Source organism: Colletotrichum fioriniae, assembly GCF_027942845.1.
Source record: "Colletotrichum fioriniae strain IMI 355084 chromosome Unknown scaffold_2, whole genome shotgun sequence".
In the NCBI taxonomy this organism is placed as follows: domain Eukaryota; kingdom Fungi; phylum Ascomycota; class Sordariomycetes; order Glomerellales; family Glomerellaceae; genus Colletotrichum; species Colletotrichum fioriniae.
This window is the reverse complement of record NW_027076838.1, coordinates 2,481,298-2,500,756: the sequence shown is the minus strand read 5'-3', so window position 1 is coordinate 2,500,756 and position 19,459 is coordinate 2,481,298. Positions and strand designations below refer to the sequence as shown.

Sequence of the window (19,459 nt, the reverse complement as noted above, 5' to 3'; positions counted from 1 at the left end):
TATAAAGTCGGTCAGGACTAGGCGATAGTCGATAATCATGAGATTCCCTATTTTCCTTCTGTTCTTCCTAGATATTGAGGTGCATCGCCAGGTGGTAGAATAGCATCTTTTTCGGCCTTCAAAAGTGTTTTTATATACTATCCACCACAATTTATCAAAACAAAAACCTTGCTTTTCCGATGCTCGTTTGTTTTCTTTGAAATCCGCGCTGTTATTACATGAGCTCTCTTCCTCCAGAGAGTCGTCCATCTGTCATGTACAAGACTATTGCTAGTCGACCATTCTATCTACTGGCTCTTTGCCTTGTTCTTCGCGCCTCCTCTCGTCGGCAGAATGTCACTCTGCACAATCAATTGCAACAGACACCAGAGGTAGCAAATGCTGAATCCCACCGCACCGACACCGACGTTTGCGACGACCCAGAGATCGGGCTTGTCAATGGGCGGCACCACAACTCTCTCGGCCACATGCCACGCAATCATAGCAACGTAGAAGGCGCCGTGGAGAAGGAATGTTGCCCACTGGCGCAGTTTGCCGTGATCCTCCTGGAAGTAGGCACTCAGAGACGTTGGCGGGAGACCAAGAAGGTATGCCCACAGCAATGTCAGGACGGCGTACGGGACGCTGAGGTCCACCCGCTTAAGGAGGGGGAACATCGTCCAAACTCCCAAGACGTTGGCAAATCCGACCCAAGCCCTTATGTCTCGCGACAGCCCGTGCTTACCGGCTAGAAGCATGGTCATGGGCATGAGGGGGAGTAGCGCACTCTTCTCGTGTACTTGGTAGCTGAAGAGAAAGAAACCCCATCCCGTAGTTGCGAAGGCCAGTGGAAGAAGTGACTTGCGCGGACGGAAGAACAAAATCAGGTTGGGCGGAATGATTGAGGCCAGTGTGGCCACAAGTGCGCCTCGCTGGAGAAGCTCTGGAGGGTAGTTGCGAAGCTTGATGACGACGTTGGCGGCACACCAGAAGTTGGCGACCTTGTCTTCGAAGAGACCGCGCGCAAAGGGGAAGATGCGATGAACCATCTGCACCAATTGCTCGACGACCGGGTAGTAGATGGCGTTGGTATCGAGGACGTCGGTCAGCCACGGGAATAGGGGCAAGGCAGGCGGTGGTCCCTCATAGTCAGGCCGCGCGTCGATGCCTCGATGAGCGTCGTAGAGGGTGCCCAGCACGAGGGGCAGAAGCAAGAGGGCAAAAGCCGCGACGGTCACCAGGGCAATGCCGATGAAGCGGCCCGGTTTCAGAGGGAAAACGCAGCTGCCTAGGAGGAACGCGAAGACGGAGAAGGCGTAGTAGAGGGCCATCTGCTTGAAGCCAAGGGCGGCGACGAAGAAGACTGCAGACCAGAGATAGCGGCCAGCAAGCATACTCGACATGCTCGCCAGGACGAGTCCAAGCATGACAGTGTTGTACTGAAAGTGAACGTGGTCGATAAGAATCGTAGCGGGCTGCATCAAAATTGCGACGAGCGCCATCCAAGCTGTCCATGTCGGCACATTGCTGAGTCTGGAGAAGCGTCGCACGAAGATGACGGCAGCGGGAACGTATATGAGGTACTCGGAGATAATGACCGTGGCGCGCATGAATATCTTCAGAGTCGGGTCGTCGGATCCTCGCGAGGTGTACAACTCGAACCAAGTAGGGTCAATGAAGGCCCCAACCTTGCCGCAGAGCCAACTATGGTATGCCGTCAGGGGCGGGTAGTCGAGACCCCACCACTGCAGGTCGTGGAAGTACCACTGCGAGACGGGAATTTGTGTTGTGATCTCCATCCAGTGTCTTTGCGCCTCGTAGTCTCCGAACATGGGTGGTCTTTGGAAACCTAAGACGAGTGGTATGGTTAGCAAGAGCTGTCACTTCTCAACGGTGTTCCAGAGCGCATTTACCAGAGTATCCCCAAAGGCCAGCTGCCCATCTAAACAGGCCAACCACCATGAGGATCAGGGGAAGAACCTCCCATTGCGATACGGAGCCTCGAGCTGGCCACAGAAACGAAGCCAGAGGGAAGATCGGGGCCTTGACCAGAGCCTCCTTTTTGGTGAGGTGGCTTTCCACGGTAGCTGTACTGCTGCCGGGGCCATTTCCACCATTGGTCTTCTTGCCGCCTCTGCGCCGCGGTTTGTGGGGAGATGGACTGATCATGATAGCAGCTCAGTCGGTATCCAGTCGGGACACGATGTGCGGCATGAGGTGCCAGAAGGGGGTGAATAATTGCCTGAAGGCGGCGAATCGGCTTTGTCAAGGTCGTGGTGGCAGTGGGAGGTTCACTGAGGTGATGCTGAAATTCAAGGGTCCACGTCGCGTTTACAAACCCGACAGCTGGTGCATCAATCAACCTGTACCTAAGGTCCCCACATCCCGGCCGCTAAAGGCAGGTTGGGATCGCCAGGTACCTTCCTGCCGCTAGCCGTTCCCTTGTTCCAAACATTCCATGAATTCTTCAAAGAAGCAGGGACAGCTTAGGGCTTTTGTGATTAACAAGGCGATAATGTGGGTTTCCTTGTTTGCCATGCCATTTCTCTCAAACCCCAATTGGAATTTGTTCCCAGCATAGTCTGCATCGTTAGGTATGACATCCATATCAGTGGCCATCTGCCTAGGTACTTTACTTGTGTGATCTGATGAGATACAACCCTGACCCTGTACGATTAAGGGCTTGAATCTCAAAGTCAGGAACTGATGGCTTCCTATGTCGAACGTAAAGTTACATGGCTTCAGGATTTGCCATTTCGAATCCGAGCTTCAGCAATACCTTAGCCTGTAGCAGCTCAGCTTTCGGTCATCTACCTTACATCGCAACCGGGGAATGCTAGTCTCAAACACGTGACCGAGTCTGGGGTCGACAAATTAAGATGGGTTAGCCTCAATCGGCTACTTTAGGTAATCCGGGACATCTAACGTCACAGCGAGGTACTTGTCTCTTTGGCAGCTTTCCATGTTAGTGAGTGGACGATCCTTGACTCTCATACACATTTCTCATTCTACGCCATCTTGTCTTCGGCTGGTAATCAGCTCTTTCTGAATATGCCTTTCCCTTTTGTTCTTCCGACAACTTCGGCCTTCTCATTCTCATCAAGTTTTAACAGCGACACTCACCCCTCATTGCCCCTCAGTTCCAGCACATATCGCGGGGTTGTGAGAGATGCTCTCAAGAAACATAAGAGATTACCCCCATCATCGCAATCATCCCACGTTTCGACAGTCATTGGAGCTCTCAATGGCTACATCCCTTATATTCTCGCCATTGATGGTGGACTAAACCCGACATCTCAGTCAGGCGACTGGATCAACCTCAACACAAAGGCGCCGCCTTCCATCGAATGGCGACCAACGCTTTCAGAAAACGCAGTGCCCGGCAGGGAGCGATCGAGGGTGAAGGTGCAGTCTATAGATCATGAAATCGCCTTCACTCTTTCATCTCTAGCAAATTCATACACCCTGGTTGCTCGAGCAGCCCTTCACCCGTTGTACACCACAACACAGGCCACGTTGGATAATCAGCAGCGCACAGCTTCCATTCAAACAGCGACCAAATACCTCCTGGACGCCGCATCAATATACGATTATATAGCTTCCCGGGCTGAAAGAACTCAGATTCCGCCACCCTGCAGCGATGTATCACCCTCGACTCTTCGAGCCATGTCGTCCTTGGCTCTCGCCGAGGCGACACTATTGGCGGTTCTCAAGGACGATCCTTACCCAGCCATTGTCGCACAAGACCGCAACAAGAACGACCGCGAATGGATGTTTAAAGCCCCCGAGATTCCAAAAGTTCGTGCCCACTTGTTTGCACGACTCTGTCTTGCTGCTGCGGAGCACGCCGCCCAAGCCTCGTCTCTTTGCCAAGCTGCGGGGCGGGGTTCCAGCAAGATCAACGAGGGACTGCTTCGCTATCTCGAGGATCTGCGAAGAACGTGTCGCGCAAAGGCTTGCCGTTTCTTTGGCATAGACTCGGAGATTAGTGGCCAAGTTGGCACAGCCATCGCGTGGCTACAGGCCGGGCTCCAAGAATTAGGCGTTGAGTCTAAACATTCAGCCAAAGGTAGTGGCTTCAGCCGGTTCAAAAAGGAATGGAGCGAGAAACGCGAGGATCGCAAGGTCGAAAAGGAGACAACGTGGGGTGCGGACGGCGGAAAGGGCGAGGAGACGAGGGTGATCGAGCTGCTTGAAGGGAAGTGGCACAAGCTCAATGACACGGTAAGCCACGTTACGTCCAAGGTCAAGACTGTGAGGCTCACAATTTATGCATAGATGAACGTCCAGATCGTGCCTCCGATTGGTCCCTTGCTGGCTCAGATGCCATCTGGCCGTGAGATACACACCCTCAAGCCGTATCATCCGCCAGTGTTGGATCGCAGCATCTTGGAAGCCATGCGCGCGCCGCCTGAGAGAAGTGACGATTACGGAGACGCCCTGAGCTCCGATGACGAAGGCAAAGGTGTCTCTGGGCCACCTGGAGGATATCCTGAATCGAGACCGGATTACAGGAGCGCAAGCACGTCCTATTACTAGACGTCGTAGCAAACATCTGTTCTCTTGTTTGAGAAAGTGTTAGAAAAGAGCACTGCCGGTGGGAGACACACTCTTCAAAGTTTTCACTAAATACTACGCTTCTCTGGCTCATGTGGCTCATTTCCGTCAACCCCGGATTGTTAACTCCCGCTAGTACTCAGTTCGTGAGCGCTCAGCTCTTCTCCTATCATCCGAATCTTGTCATTTTTTTCCTGAACGGTTTTCCCCTCAAGTTCTTCAGAACCGCATTACTTGTCAACCGCGTCCTACCCGAGCTCAGATGAACGCCGTCCTTCTCTTCATAATAAGTCCGAGCCAACATAACCAAATCCGTTCTGTGACTTGCCACTTGCCCTAGATGGATTGAAAGCTGCAAATCCGGGGCGGCCCGCTTGTCTCGGTCTCGGACATGGAAAGAAGAAGGGGAAGGGGGGGAAAGGAAAGCCGCAAGCACGGAGCTTGGGCCGCTTACTCGAAGCCAGGGGTAGGTTATTATGGGAGACTTTGCAACAACACCGACATGAAGCTTCAGATGACGCCTAGGGGCAGAGTTTAAAACATGAATGTTCCCGGCCTCGCAGATCTCATTCGACCTCGGATCCCTTCCCCCAAAGTCTACCTCTATGCAACAGTCGGGCACCGATGCCACGCCGTGAGGAGAGGGGAGAAATTCTCCGCCGTGTTCCGAATCACCCAGGACCTGGACGGGCGCCTCGTCAGCTTTGCTAATATTACCAGCAGTCCAGTAGGTGTTTGCGTCCCCTTTCCTTGGGTCCCAAGTCAAACCGGTTTCTCGACACCATATCGTGTTTGTATGTGTATGTGTTGCCAAATCCACTCATTCCTCACCTCATAGGGCGTCCGATGCGGAGGCATTCCGTTGCCCAGCCTGGTCGGGAAGACTACTCCTCCCATCGACGAAGGGTCTCATTCTCGCCAACAATGATCAGCGCGGTAACATCCCCCGTCGCGAGCACCATCACGACAGCCAGCACCTCATCCTCCGGCACATCAACAGCCAAGAGCCACAAGAACAGCCTCGTCATCCACAGCCTCACACCCATCTCGCCATCGTTCCCGCTCCCGTTCAGACTGACGGACGTGGACCTGCTCCGCCGCGACTGCCACATCCACGGCGAATGGGTCGCCTCCCTCAGTAACAAGCGCTTCGCGGTCCTTGACCCGGGCACCGGTCGCGTATGGGCGACATGTCCGGATAGCACCAGGGACGACGTCAATCCCGCTGTCAAATCCGCCTACGTCGCCTTCCAGGGCTTCTCGAAGCATACCCCGGCCTATGAGCGCGCTCGCCTCCTGACCTCATGGCATCATCTTATCCTCGCTAGCCGACTCGACCTGGCCACAATTCTCGTCCACGAAACAGGGAAGCCGTTGACCGAGGCCCTCGCCGAAGTAGACTACGGCGCCGGTCTCGTCCGCTGGTTCGCCGGCGAAGCCGACCGATTGGAGCCGCCGCCGCCGCCGCCGCCTCCACCACCGACAACAACTCCACAATTACCGTCGCCGGCCGCATCCCGCGTCTCCTCCCCCACATCCGACGATGACGGCGCCGTCCCGGCTTCGACACCCGCGACCGGCGTGTTCCCGAGAAAGCGCGGCGCCCTCCTCAAGCAGCCCATCGGCGTCGTTCTCGCCCTGGTGCCATGGAGCTTTCCCCTCGCCCTCACCCTCCGCAAAGCCGCGGCAGCCTTGGCGGCCGGTTGCACCGTCATCGTCAAACCGTCCTCCGAATCCCCGCTCACGGCCCTCGCCCTCGCTTGCCTCGCCGACCGCGCGGGCTTCCCCGCCGGCGCCCTCAATGTCCTGACGACGAGCCTGGGGAACACGCCCGTGGTGTCCGAAGCGCTGTGCATGCACCCGCTCGTCAAGGCGGTGAGCTTCACGGGCAGCGCGCGCATCGGAAAGCGGGTCGCCGCCTCGTGCACGCGGAACCTGAAGCGTCTGTCCCTCGATCTGGGCGGCAACTGTCCGGCCGTCGTGTTCGACGACGCGGACCTCGGGCAGGTGGCCAAGGATCTGGCGGCGCTGAAGTGGAGGCACGCGGGGCAGGCTTGCGTCGCGCCGAACCGGTGTTACGTGCAGCGCCGGGTCTATGATGTGTTTTCCACGCTGCTAGTGGCGGAGGCGTCGAAGCTCAAGGTTGGGCACGGGATGGCGAAGGACACGACGCTGGGCCCGTTGACCACGATTCGCGGGCTTTACAAGGTGGAGGCGCTGTGCAAGGACGCAACGGAAAAGGGGGCCGTCAAGCTTCTCGGCACGGGGAGGAGAGAGCCTGGTGATGGGTACTTCATGGCGCCGACTGTATTGGGTAGTATGACGGACTCGATGCTGATGTGTCGTGAGGAAGTGTTCGCCCCGGTGCTAGGCCTGTACGTGTTCGACACGGAAGACGAGGTTGTGATGAGGGCGAACGACACCCCTGTCGGCTTGGCTGGCTACGTCTTTACGAAGAATAACGATCGTTTGTGGAGGATGTTTGATCGACTGGATGCCGCAGTTCTAGGAATGGTAAGTTGGCGCATGATCTGCTGTTTTCCCGCCGAGATTTGATCCATTACCATCAAAGAATACAAGTGGCTAATCGCGCTTTACAGAACACGGTCTGCTTGGTGACGGAAACGCCCGTACCTGCTTCAAGTAATGGAAACGGATATACGCCGGCACAAGCTACGGCCTTGGATGAGTTTCTCGTCACAAAAGGTGCTGCGATGTCACCTTCGTAGCCCTTTACTTTTTTTTTTTTTCTTTTTTCTTCTTCTTAAACCAGTGTAGGATATTGCCATCGTCTTCTCTACTTCCTTGACTTGCTTGTCACTCAGTTTAGAGCCACTGGATCCAATTGTGGAGTTGGGGTGTTTGGACACAAGTGGTTTATGAGAGAATGAGGCTATTTTATCGAAGCTTCTTGCGTGGTATAAACCAGTACGCGGCTCGGGTATCAAAAGAATGATTCATGACGATGCAACTATTTCGGCTCACTCGTGTCCTTAAAGTATCCATAATATGGCAATCCGACGTCTCGTTTTGTGTCTCCAATTGCGAGCTAGTGTGTTAAGATTACTTTCATGCTGCAACGAAGCCGAATGAGCTTCAAATGACAAAGAACGTGGGACGGATTTGAGGAATGGCGAGATATGAGCTGCGTGAGCCATACATGGTATAGTGAGGCCCGAAGCACGAACTTGCGCAACAGCGGTCACTTGTGTGTAGACTCGCATACTACTTCTGTCACCCGCTTGCGTATGTCACGAAATATGACATTCCACTCCAAAGTACACTATTGGGTCACCACTTCTTAATCATGATGATGATTCGATAAAGAATTATTATCCCAGGATGACTATTGATTGAGTAGCCGTGGAGCCAGTATCTGGGTGAAGACATGCCAAAAAGATGGCATGTCATTATCTAACCTACAGAGTGACTAGCGCTACGAGAATACAGCCTCGTCCGCCCCCTTTTCAGTTACGATCACCTTTACAGCTTCCACTGTGAGTATGATCTGTTTCCTTGATATTCTGGAGCACACGATGAGAGTATGATACGGAGAATGAAGAAGTTCAGAAAATATCATCATGTCGGCGATGACAAAAGCAGCAATAGTTTACACCTAGTACTTCTAAAGTGGAAGATTGTACGTTCCGTACCTAGTAAGTTTGATAGAAAGTATACAGTATTCTTGAGACGTATAATAGCATGACTAAGGGACGAGATCAAAATGATGGGCGGCAGGCTTTCTAGCTAGTCCACGTTCAAAACACCAGGGTCTGCTTCCCGTTTTCATATCTAGATAGGAACAATGCACAGTGGATAAACCGTCATGCTCAAAGGGTATTCTCCTCTCGACTTAAAGGGCGGCAGTAGAGCTGTAGCAAACACTTTCGGTATTTCACGTGGGTGTCTCCTGGCGTCCGGGCCATTCAACTTCCCGTTGACCCCCATTGGAGCCATGAATACACGGGAACGAATACTACACCGGGGAAGCCCATGTAGGTCCCGCCAAGTCCAATTTCGTCACCGGCGGCAGCAGGCACCTCACAGGCTTGTGAGGTCAGGTCAGACTGCCGTTTAGCGGGATGGTTACGGGCGAGCCTTATCAACTGGCTTATCCTATACTAGGTTCCAGGTTCGAGTCCTAGCATGAGCACCAGAGATGTAGCCCCCGTTCGCCACCGGGCGGGTGAACTCTTTTAACTTCTCTTGCCTTTTTCTTTCTTTTTCCCAATACACGGGAATACACGAGCGTGGGGTAGGCTGTCTGATTCACCTCAGAAAACCTCAACGGCAAGAAAGGGAAAGTTACCCAGAAGACAAAGATAGGTAATAACCAAATCTTGAGAGCAGATTTACCGGGCTGTAGCTTGTGGGTTCGAATCCCACAAGCGTATTCTTCTTTTTCTTTCTTCTCTCTACTGTTCGATACTCTTTAAATCCCTTTTCTACTAGGTTTTTCTTCCAAGCTGTGATATCTCTGTCTCGGCGTTCACCTCTATTGATTTGGGAACTGGAAAAGTATGAACGGCATCCCTGACAGCCCATGTTGTAGGCCTAGAGTAAGCAGGAAGGGGGAGCGGGCGCATTTCCACCCTAAGTGAGTTTCCACAGAAACTGCAACATTCCCACAGCACAAGACTCGTTCCGTCAGTTGAGGCCATGCTCCACGGACGAATGATGAATCCCAAGCCTTCATGAGCATGCTTGTTCTCCTGTAAATTCCTGCAGAGGCCCAAAGTCAACATCATGTATTGTATTGAAGAAATGACTTTAATGCAAGCTGACATTGTTACCTCGAAATGGCTTAGAATTCGCTAGGGAATTATTTGCATAACAGAAAGATTCCATTGCCTTGTACAGGATATATGTACAGATAGGCATGGCACGTGAATGGAGACTGATGGACACATGAACTACAATGGCACATTTGACCTTTATGTATTGATTGAAACGATGAAGCCCTCTTTACCAAGCCACCCAAACTCCACTTTTGATGCACAGCGTACGAGATAATTCCACCACATATTGACTACTTACAACCTCAGGTCTCCCATCTCTTTAATCTACATGTCCTTGGAGCGCATCTTCTTGAGACGCAGTCCACCCTCGAAGACACCACGGTCAACAGCAGCGGCGACGGTAAGAGTGCCGCCGATGATGGCACAAAGGCCAGTCAAGAAACCAGTGAAGGTCTTGGCGCGCTCTTCGCGGTTGATGACCTTCATGGGAGAAATATCCTGGACACATTCATGTGAGTGACGGAAGGCGAAGACGCAGGTATGGAGTAACTTACGTAGGAAAAGAAGACTCCCGGGATACCGCCACGAGAGTGGAGGCGTTCCTGGTGTCCCTCGGCAGAGTCATCGCCACCAGCCAAGCTGCGCTTGTGGCTCGTGACGGAGTACTGGTGAGTCTCGACGCTGCCATCGCTTCCCTGGCCGAGTAGACCGAGGCCAGAGTTCTCCTCCTCGGGGTTGGAGCCCTTCTGCCAGTTGAGAGCGAGGTATGAGGTAGGCACGATCTTGACAAAGTACATGAAGTTGTAGTTGGGGTCGTTGGTCTCCTGATGGGTGTTGTCGAGAGGGTTACCGTGGTGGTTCGTCCATGCAGCGGCGCGCTTACCCATCTTCTTGGTGACGGTGTCAGGCAGCTGGGGGCCGAAGCGCAGAGAGTGAACGGTGTGGGTGAAGTCGTGCTGGGCATCGGAGGGGGTGTCCCAGTAGTTCTTGAGGTCGTGAACGTGCATGTTTCCGTTGCTGAAGCTACGGCCAGGGGCAAGGTGGAAGTTTCCGACGACCTTGTTGACACGCAGGTTACCCTCGATACGGCAGCCCTCCTGGCGCTGCTCCTCCAGTCGCTCGGCGTAGTGCTCGCGCGTGCACTGCTCGACGTTCTCGCCCTTACCGAAAGCCCACGAAGCCTGCGCGTACGCCTCTCTGACTTCCTCGCAGGTGTTGCAGCATCCGGCTTTTTGCGCGTTCGCCGGTGACGGGGCACCATAACAGGGGCCGCAGTAGTTGGGGTCCAAATGCTCAGCAGCCTCGTCGCGAGAGTGACTGGCGGAAGGTGTTAGAAAAAGCTCCCCGGCAGAAGGCGACGTTTGTAACAACTTACAGATCCAGGGCCTTGACGTCAATGACGCCACCACCCTCCTTCTGGGGACGAAGGCGAACCTTGTTGATACCATGCTGAACGCCGTGCTGTTGCTCGCCAGAAACATCCATGACGTCCAGGGTGAGGAGTTCGCAGGGCATCTTAGGGAACGTCATGTTGAGATGGATCTCCATGCGCTCGCCTGTTACCGGGCACATATTAGCTCCTACTACCCGTACTGAATAGGACAGACTGCCAGGGCTTCATACCTCGTCCCTTGTCCACGATCAACTCGGGGTGGATCTCTATCCTCCGGTAGTCAACCCATTCTCCCCAGGCCAGCCAGAAGACCACGATCAGCGACACGATAGTGACAATTCCACCAGACGTTGTGCGGATGCGTGCTTCGTCGACTGTCTTTGTGAAGGCGTCGAGCCTCGTGAATCTCGATTTTGCCGGCATGGTGAGTTCGGGAGGAGGTGTGTGTTATCTTAGAGCTGTCGATCTCTATTGCGAGTTTGCGGTAGCCTCGCAAGCGTTATGGGAAGAATCCGCGGGAGTAGGCCAAAAGTCGTACTTTCGCAACAATGCGCCAAGCAGAAAAACGCTAAAAGGAGTGACAGAGAGGTAAAAGGTGATATCAGGAAGTGAGAGACCCCGCCTGAACCATGAGAAGAGAAGGGTCGACGCGAGAAAGTCGAGTTGGTAGCAAGGTAAGAGGATTGGATCTCACAAAGCCTTGGGAGTTGCGCAAATCCAAAGTCAAGTAGAGGCCACCTTCACTCGTTTTCTGGCCACGCAGCCCGTCCACGGTCCAGCTCTCAATTGCGCTAAAGGTGCATCTTGTCAGGGTCTCGCACGGGGCGGGTGGGACCGGGTCCCTGGGTAATTGTCGGCCGTTGGCCAATGGAGGATGCCGTTAGACCACTAGAAGCAATCCAGAATCAGATGGCTCGTGCTTAAGCTGCGCAGTTCCCATCCCCACTGTAAAATCCCAGCCTGGCAGTCAAGGCTGGGGAATGCAGTGCTTTCTGACCCAAAAGGCAACCTCCAAGAAATCATCACCATTGCGCCGCCTTTTGACTAAATCGAATTGATACCCACGACATCTTGAATCGAGGAATTGAAATTGGAACAAGACCAACTGAACATTTTCTACGGACGCGATACCCAACATCCCTTTGATCGCGTTGGCGAGCGTGCACTGAGCGAGTCTTGCATTCCGACCATCGAACCTTCATACCGCGATGTCGAAGCCGCCTTCCAGAGTTGTCTTCGTGGGCAACATTCCCTATGGTAGGAATGGGCATCTCAAAATACTCTTCGTATCTAACCAGTTGTTCTAGGCCTTTCCGAGGAGCAGATCAGCGACATCTTCAGCAGCGCCGGCAAGGTCCTCAACTTCCGCCTAGTCTACGACCGCGAAACCGGACGGCCCAAGGGTTTCGGTTTCGCAGAATACCCAGACAATGGTATCTCAGGAGCATTCTAATTTCGTTAAGATATAGAAATGACTGACCACCCATCATAGACTCAGCGGCATCGGCTGTCCGCAACCTAAACGACTACGAGATTATGGGGAGGAAACTTAGGGTCGACTTTTCTAATGAAGGCGGCAGTGATGACAACAATGATAGCCACGGACACGTGAGTATAGGGATACAAATTGGCCTTTGAAGTTCGACTCTGAAGACTCTGACAATTGAAGCAGGGCCGAGATGGCGGCAACCCCTCCCACGCCTCGAACGGATACAACCCTGTCGCGCCGCCGATGCAGTCGAGTACGCTGCCTCCTCTTCCAGCCGGCAAGGAGCTTCCCCCGAATGTCACAGCGACCGACGCCATTTCGCGGACTCTCAACACACTTCCCCCGTCCCAACTCCTCGATATCCTCACACAGATGAAGGCACTGGCCTCTACCGACCCCGCCAGGGCGACGGAACTCCTCCAACAGGCACCACAGCTGGCATACGCCGTCTTCCAGGCCCTCCTGCTCATGGGTCTGGTGTCTCCCGAGGCGATCCACTCCGTCATAGAGCCCGGCGGCGCGCCCGTTGCGCCCCCAGCGCAGGCCGCGCCGATCGGCTACCCGCCCCAGCCCACCCCCGGCTTCCCGCCGGTTCCCGTGATGGGAGCTAATAACACCCCGCCCGTCGCCGGCACGCCGTACGCGCCTCCCCCGCAGCAAGCTCCCTACGGCGCACCTCCGCCGGTTGCTGCACCTCTGGGTCAAGACCCCGACGCTCTCATGCGGCAGGTTATGGAACTGCCGATGGAGACGATCAACATGCTCCCGGAGGCAGAGAGACAACAAATTCTGGCGCTCCGCGCAAGCTTTGGTGGACAAAGGCGATGAGCATGGTATACTTGCCCTGTGCACGTGTAAGCTGTGGTGTTCAGCTTACGAGCTTGACGTCGCCTGGAGCAACTCAGGAATACTATTTTGGGGCAGACACGTCACTCTGATCGATGGTAAAGACTTGAGATTGAGAAGATGTGGGGTTCCCCCCACGTCCACAGCTTCCATACTCACTCCGACCATCCGACCTTGCTCATGGTAACGAAGCGGAACCCCGCGGATGGTGTTGCCTCGTGAGCAAAGAGGCTCATACGAAGCTATTCTTAGAGGAAAGCTACCCTTGGAGGGGCTAGATGAAGGGCTCCATGGGGCCTTTGCCAGATAATTGCCCCTCCAACAACCACCTTAACCACTCTACTTTACTCACCGAAATCATCACAAAACGATTTTCTACCGATTGCCTGGCATCTGAGCCTCGGTAGGGTCTAAGAAACCACGGGCGTGTGGGGAGGTCGGAAGGTGGCGTTGAACGATGGATGGCGTATTTTTTTGCAGCTGCGCCTCCCTACTCGGAGGGCCCAGGAAACGGGGGGCCGAATCGCAGCAAATGGCGGGCGGGGCCGATAGGTCTTTTGTGTTTTCTAGCAATCAGGTTTTTCCCCCCTTAAAGTGCGGACGAGGCAGATCACGAGGAACAAAAACGGCTCAGTCTAAATATACCACACTTTTACACTCGAAAACAAGCTGAGCATCTTATTCAGCTGAGAAGAAAAAACTTTATTCCCCTTCCGTTGTGCCGTTGACGCAAGCTGGTGGGAGGCAAAGTTGACGACGAAGATCGACCACTTGGCCAACAATTGCTGCGGCTCATGGAAAAAATGCGACGTTAAGGGTAAGGTAGGACAATTATAGCACATCTTTTGCCACGAGCTTCAGCTCTTGTAAAACAAATGAAGAAAAACTTCGTAAACGGTCTCAGTTCACAGCCGTCCATCCGTCTTAAACGGTGTTTTGCTTTATTACCCTCTGCAAAGAGGTGAGAGATATACCACAAAAAAAAGGATTCCGGGACGACGTTTTTTTTGGGGGGAAGTGATGTATCTGATACTGACAAGCAACTCTAAATGGCGAGAAGAAAGATGCCTTGTAGGGCGACTGGAGAAGCTGGGTTTCAAGAGGCCTACAAAAACAGGTTTCTACTGATAGGACAACTGACTGCATATCCGTACGGGTATAGAATGTTTGGGGGGGGAGCACACCCCGCGGCGGACAGATGTTGGCGAGATGGCAAACTGAGTTTTGTCTACAGAGTACTTTAGGTACCTTACCTCATGCATCACGTTCTGGGCTGAGGTATATGCCGGGGAGCAACAAGGAAGTTTTACACCAGACAGTTAAGAACGAATATCTTCAACTACGCAGGTCCTCATTCGTCGCCGTCGCCACGTAAATGGCTGCACTCAAGATGCAGGGAGGGGGGGGGGTGATATCATGTTTCTGTAGCAGTTACCACTATGCGCGCCACAGTGAGTCGTGACCAGACGAGAGAACTTCATGCCGCCAAGGAAGAGGCTTGCTTTGTTTAATGTGATTTGGGCTGCGATTTGGTGGGATGGATCGGAAGCTGTAACTGGGGGCCCATCCTGCCAAATGTATGTGGCTTGGTCACCTTGGCCGGAATGGTGGGAGTCGGCAGAGCAAAAAAGATGGGACGAGATGTGCTGAAGTTTGAACGACGTTGGACGGAGGGAATTGCAGTGAAGTTCTAGACCTCCCTTACGATTGACGACGTCCATCGCTTTAGTTCGCCACTCCAACACCACCCGCCGCATCGCGGCCGTGATCGATGCGTACGGAAAACACGAGCCACGCGAGCAGTCAACCCTCGTATTGGTGAAAAAGAGTGTCCAATAAATGTGGTGCTCTGTGGGTGGCCCCATTCGTGCATCTGAGTCGGGCGCGAAACAAGCCACTTGTCTCACAGAAGCTAGAAGCCCATCGCGAGGGTAACGTCGTTCCTGAATCTTTTGCACTTTGCATGCAGGGGATGGTGGAGGAGGACGGAGAAGAAGGAAAAAAAAAAAAAAACTGGGGGAAGGGGAGTTCTTTTTGTCAGAAAATGCCAATGGGCAGAATATCCGAGTCCGCAGCGAATGCACCGCAGGAGCTGTGTCCCAGATATCTTATGCATTCGTACCACACTATTGCGTGGAAAGAGGAGGAGAAAAAAGACCCTTCAGAAAAGGAATAATGATTACTCCGTATTCACATGGCGGAAGCTGCAAGTTGGGGGAGTCTTTACGTCCCATCATTGGTCGCGACCATATGAACCGTTAAAATGGGTTCATCTGAGGGCACCCCAAGTGCGACGAATGAACGAACGGCAGAGGCACCGACAGGAGGGATGATGGCCGCAGGCTGAAACGACCTGACAGGTTGGTATACACGGCATTGTACCGTAAGTCGGACGGCTGCTGAAAGTTGCCAATGATGTTGGTGAATGAGGAACATGGATACAGATAGCCGAGAATCCGGATACTCAGGTATAGAACGCGGCTGGCAATGAAGGGACCGCGCATCTCTGCGTATTCTTCGCATCTTTGATGGAGGTCGCCATCAACTGAAGTGTGCTCGGTAATTGGTGCATCGTCACGGGTGCCTTTGGGTGCTTTTGGGTGTTTGTTGACGCGGCCTCCAGGATCGACGTGGGAGTGAGCCGCCATGTAATTTCCCCAGCCGAAAGAAGGTTGAGTTTTTGGAAATTTCCCGCCCTTGAATTGACAGTCCATGCAGGTCATATGTTGGCAGAGAAATTTTCGAGATGTAATACTCCGTCCCGTCTTGGGCAGTCTTCCTTCTTGATTCTTGCCGGGGAAACAAAAAGAAGGGTCCCGGACCATGCCCCATGCCCCATGGACCATAGGAAGGCTATTGGCAATTGCAGCGGCACTGCATGCTGCAACGTCGCACTAATAAGGTTGAATGTATCCATTGGAAGAAGGTCGTAATGAGCGCGGTCCCCAAATGGCACATGTCTTACTCCAAGGTACCAATATCGAGTACCAAGGTAGGCGGGAAAGCAATTCAAAAGTTCAAAAGAAGGTTTTCCGACGATGCTTCGTACTCTGTTGGGTCATGGGACGAGCCAATGAAACGCGGGGATGATTTCCCAATCCAGGGGCATCACGCTGCAGAGAGCGGGAAGCGAAATAATTAGAGCCCGCTCGGAGTGGAGGAAAAAGGAGGGCAGGCGGCAGGCGGGACATGTGCCATGTGGGATTCAAGAAAGGATTGGGAGGGAAATAAATGATGCTGACAGGCTTGGAGCGGATATGAGAGGGGATGCTGTCGTCCGTGAGGCCATCGTCGATTCGTCATGTGCGACCTATTGGTTTCTACTTTGATTGTTGATGTTGTTCTGGACCATCGCTCCGTGGCATGTGGCTCCGTTTCTTGAGGGGGAATTGCCAATTGGTTTATTTTGGCGTCCGTTCCTTTGTTGTTGATGGGGCTGCTTGCTGGGAAGTTGCTGCTCAAGCCTTCAAGCATCCAGGTCGAATCGTCAAAGACCCAAGGGTGCGATCCATTGGGGGTAATCCCGTTGACGAGTAATTCGCGAGTGGACGGGACCGACGATCAAGACGACACATCGCCATCTCTCGTGGATGGAGGATGCTCCGTAGCAGCTCCGTAAACTTGGAGCTGGCGTCCGCTAGTGTAAACGGTTGGGCAGGGTACCTAGGTGGGTAGGTACTGGACGGTGGACCTTTACCAGTAATTTCCATCGTGGACACGAACAGTCGTCTCACAACAACATTTTGCATAGCAACGAAACGGATAGCTGTTTGTGCATAACAGTGCCCGGCCGTCTTGGTAAGGCAGGCCGAGAAACGGCGGGGAAGAGAAGTCAGACAGAGTCGACAGCTTTGGTTGGAGAAGACAAGAACAGAGTTGTGTGGTATAGCACCAGGCGTTGATCGCTCGATGAACGGTCCAGATTTCTGGCGCAGCGTGTTCTAGCCCAGGTCTTCGCCCATGTTAGTGCCGTGACACTGTTGCTAAAGTTAGCTCTCCTGGCCATCCGCTAATAAGGAAATGGAATGGAATGACGAGAAACGCACCTCAGTCCGGGGCAGCGTGCGGATACCTCGTATGCACTATTCCTCCCCTCTAGCTTACATAGGTAGTGCTCAGTGCCTTAGGTGCTTACCTTAGTAAAGCCCGGGCATGGGAAGAGCTCCGTCAGGTTCAAGACAGCCCAGAAGAAAGGTGAGCCGAGGATGCCGCTCAAACAGCTCTTGCTAAGACGGGCAGTGATGAGCGACACCTGAAGGCTGAAGGCTGAAGCCTGAAGACTGAGGGAAGAGGCTGTTGCGCTTCCTGCGTGCCTATCTGTTAAAGTTCCTCCCATCTCGCCCGGGAATACCTTTGGTACTTAAAGTAGGTTGATGGCTGGGCTATTCTGGGCGATTTCCATTGCTGCAGGAAATGTACTTTGAACCGCCACGGGAAGAACGAGAAGGAAGCGGCAGTGGAAGCGGGAATGGCCAGTGGCAGGGCTGTTACTTCTATGTTGAAAGCTGTTGCATCCCATTCCAACTTCTAGCCAACAGACTTCCATTGGGAAGGTAAGGCACGAACCGAATACCTTACCTGCCACCCTGCCAACTCACATCAAAGAAAAAACTGCGATTGATTGTTAGGTGAGGTAGGTACCTTCCACGTTGAAGAAGGAAAGGCCCTCCTTTGGTCTTTCTCCCTCCATTTGGTGTGGCAAGCGGCGACACGAGATCATCACCTCATACCAAGGTGCGAAAAGGAAGCGCAGCTTCCGTACCGAAGATGGTTGTGCCCTCTACCGTTATGCATGTCAAAGCAAGGCCACCTGACGTGCTCTAAGGTAAGATCTAGTGTACACCCACCGCATCTTACCTACATCATGGCAACGAAGGACATAAACTCATGAAATAAGGTACAGACAGGCGCAGAGACGAGAGGCACGGACAAGGCATACCCTCATGCTATGCACCTAGGCGCGGCTCCCACATTGACCTGAAGTTGACTATGCCCTAGACTCTCTCGTATGTATGTTGACGACCAAGCCGGGCGCGTACCTGACCGAGCATTGGATATCAGCCATACTCCGTACCTAGACTTACATACAGTATAGAGTCCCAGGCTGCTGATTGCCACTGAACCTCGGGTCATCATGTCCAAGCCACCTACTCAATCGGCGTGAACGTGGTCGTCGACAGTCTAGAAGGAAAACGGAGTGTGGCGCGCTACCTACGGTTTGCTACGGACGACGCATTGGCATTAATGAACAAGGTGACAGCGACAGAGAAGAACTGGAGACGTCCCCGTTTCCAGTTGAAGCGCAGGGTCGCAAGAGGTCGCAGGGCCAGCCGCCACAGGGCTTGAAAGGTCGAAGGAGGGGCGTCATGGGCGGAGGAACAGACCTTGCACCTTGCACTGCTGGGCAGCGAGCAGGGATTGGACGGGGACGAGCAACAAGACAAGAAAAAAGGGGAAATTTGGGTCTTGCTGTTAGTGCATCGTGTTGCTATGCGATGCCTTCCAATAACTGTTGTGTACCTGCACCCCAGACAACGCCATCGGCAGACGAACAGCCATGATTTACAACTGCAGACACTAAGGGGTTTCAATACGTGATGCTGCTGTACCTTACATACTTAGGTAAGCGTCATCAGATACTTGAGGATTGAGTTGCGTAGAAATGCATTTTCTGGCTGCTTATGCGCGTACAGCTTTCACCGGTTGTTCCTACTGTGTTTCGTGGGCGTCCGCCTGTGATGCCATCCCCTGTTGTTACCCCTGCTTCCGTGCGGCGTGCCTCGCATGGGGGGCCCTGGCGCCGTCGTGGCTGCGGATACATGTGGTGCTAACTCATCCCTTGGACGTACCGCGGTACGTATCCCCGCCCTCTACCGGTCTCCATGCCCGTGCTCCCAACCTAGGTACTGGAAGGCACCACCACAGGATTCTCACTCAGGAACGTTCCTACCGTCTTGAGCGCGGGAGCGTGAGGTATCGAATGGAAGGTGCTTCCCATTTTTACGGTACTCATATCTCCGTATTAGCGTTGCGGTAGGTGCTAGACTCAACTCAGTCTATTCCTTCCGTCTCCACGATTGGTCCAATAACACCCTGTCCCAGTTGACAAGTGGAAAGTCACTTCTGAGTCCTGTCCCCCCAAGGGCCCCAAATGCCCCCCCTCTGGGAATTCAATCCAATCCAATTCAATCCAACTGCACCATTGCACTGTTGCACTGTTGCACTACAACCAGTTCCAGCCAAAGGCGACTCAAGTGCATTGCTTCTTTCCCTCTTTCGTCTCCCGTTCATCCTCTTTCGCCTGCCTCCCCCGGCCGTTTTGGCACCTGCTCATCACCTCCCCCTCGTATCCGATTCTGGGGGGAAACAGAGATCGCTTCCATTCTTTCTTTCCCGCTTCTCGTCTCGCTTCCTCTCGACCTTTTCTCTTTTTTCCCCCCTTCCCTCTCAGGCTTC

General features: G+C 53.5%; 5 protein-coding genes across 5 annotated transcripts; 3 read left to right on the top strand and 2 right to left on the bottom strand.

The window, feature by feature from the left end:
• Window positions 1-287: 287 nt before the first annotated feature.
• Window positions 288-2,148, bottom strand: ALG6 (Glucosyltransferase-like protein; the record flags this gene model as incomplete). Its single annotated transcript, XM_053187468.2, has 2 exons — window positions 288-1,828; window positions 1,893-2,148. The coding sequence occupies 2 exons, from the start codon at window positions 2,146-2,148 to the stop codon at window positions 288-290; spliced, it is 1,797 nt and encodes a 598-aa protein (XP_053054972.2).
• A 1,497-nt stretch (window positions 2,149-3,645) lies between these two features.
• Window positions 3,646-4,518, top strand: N0V96_002490 (uncharacterized protein; the record flags this gene model as incomplete). The annotated part of the gene is made up of 2 exons (XM_053187469.1): window positions 3,646-4,203; window positions 4,258-4,518. 2 exons carry the CDS (start codon window positions 3,646-3,648, stop codon window positions 4,516-4,518), a joined length of 819 nt encoding a protein of 272 aa, XP_053054973.1.
• A 942-nt stretch (window positions 4,519-5,460) lies between these two features.
• On the top strand, window positions 5,461-7,183 carry N0V96_002489 (uncharacterized protein; the record flags this gene model as incomplete). The annotated part of the gene is made up of 2 exons (XM_065756539.1): window positions 5,461-7,003; window positions 7,137-7,183. The coding sequence occupies 2 exons, from the start codon at window positions 5,461-5,463 to the stop codon at window positions 7,181-7,183; spliced, it is 1,590 nt and encodes a 529-aa protein (XP_065614908.1).
• A 2,416-nt stretch (window positions 7,184-9,599) lies between these two features.
• On the bottom strand, window positions 9,600-11,091 carry ERV46 (ER-derived vesicles protein erv46; the record flags this gene model as incomplete). The annotated part of the gene is made up of 4 exons (XM_053187471.1): window positions 9,600-9,773; window positions 9,830-10,592; window positions 10,651-10,831; window positions 10,899-11,091. The coding sequence occupies 4 exons, from the start codon at window positions 11,089-11,091 to the stop codon at window positions 9,600-9,602; spliced, it is 1,311 nt and encodes a 436-aa protein (XP_053054975.1).
• Window positions 11,092-11,876: 785 nt separating this feature from the next.
• Window positions 11,877-12,985, top strand: N0V96_002487 (uncharacterized protein; the record flags this gene model as incomplete). The annotated part of the gene is made up of 4 exons (XM_065756538.1): window positions 11,877-11,925; window positions 11,976-12,101; window positions 12,161-12,276; window positions 12,338-12,985. The coding sequence occupies 4 exons, from the start codon at window positions 11,877-11,879 to the stop codon at window positions 12,983-12,985; spliced, it is 939 nt and encodes a 312-aa protein (XP_065614907.1).
• Between the last annotated feature and the right edge of the window lie 6,474 nt (window positions 12,986-19,459).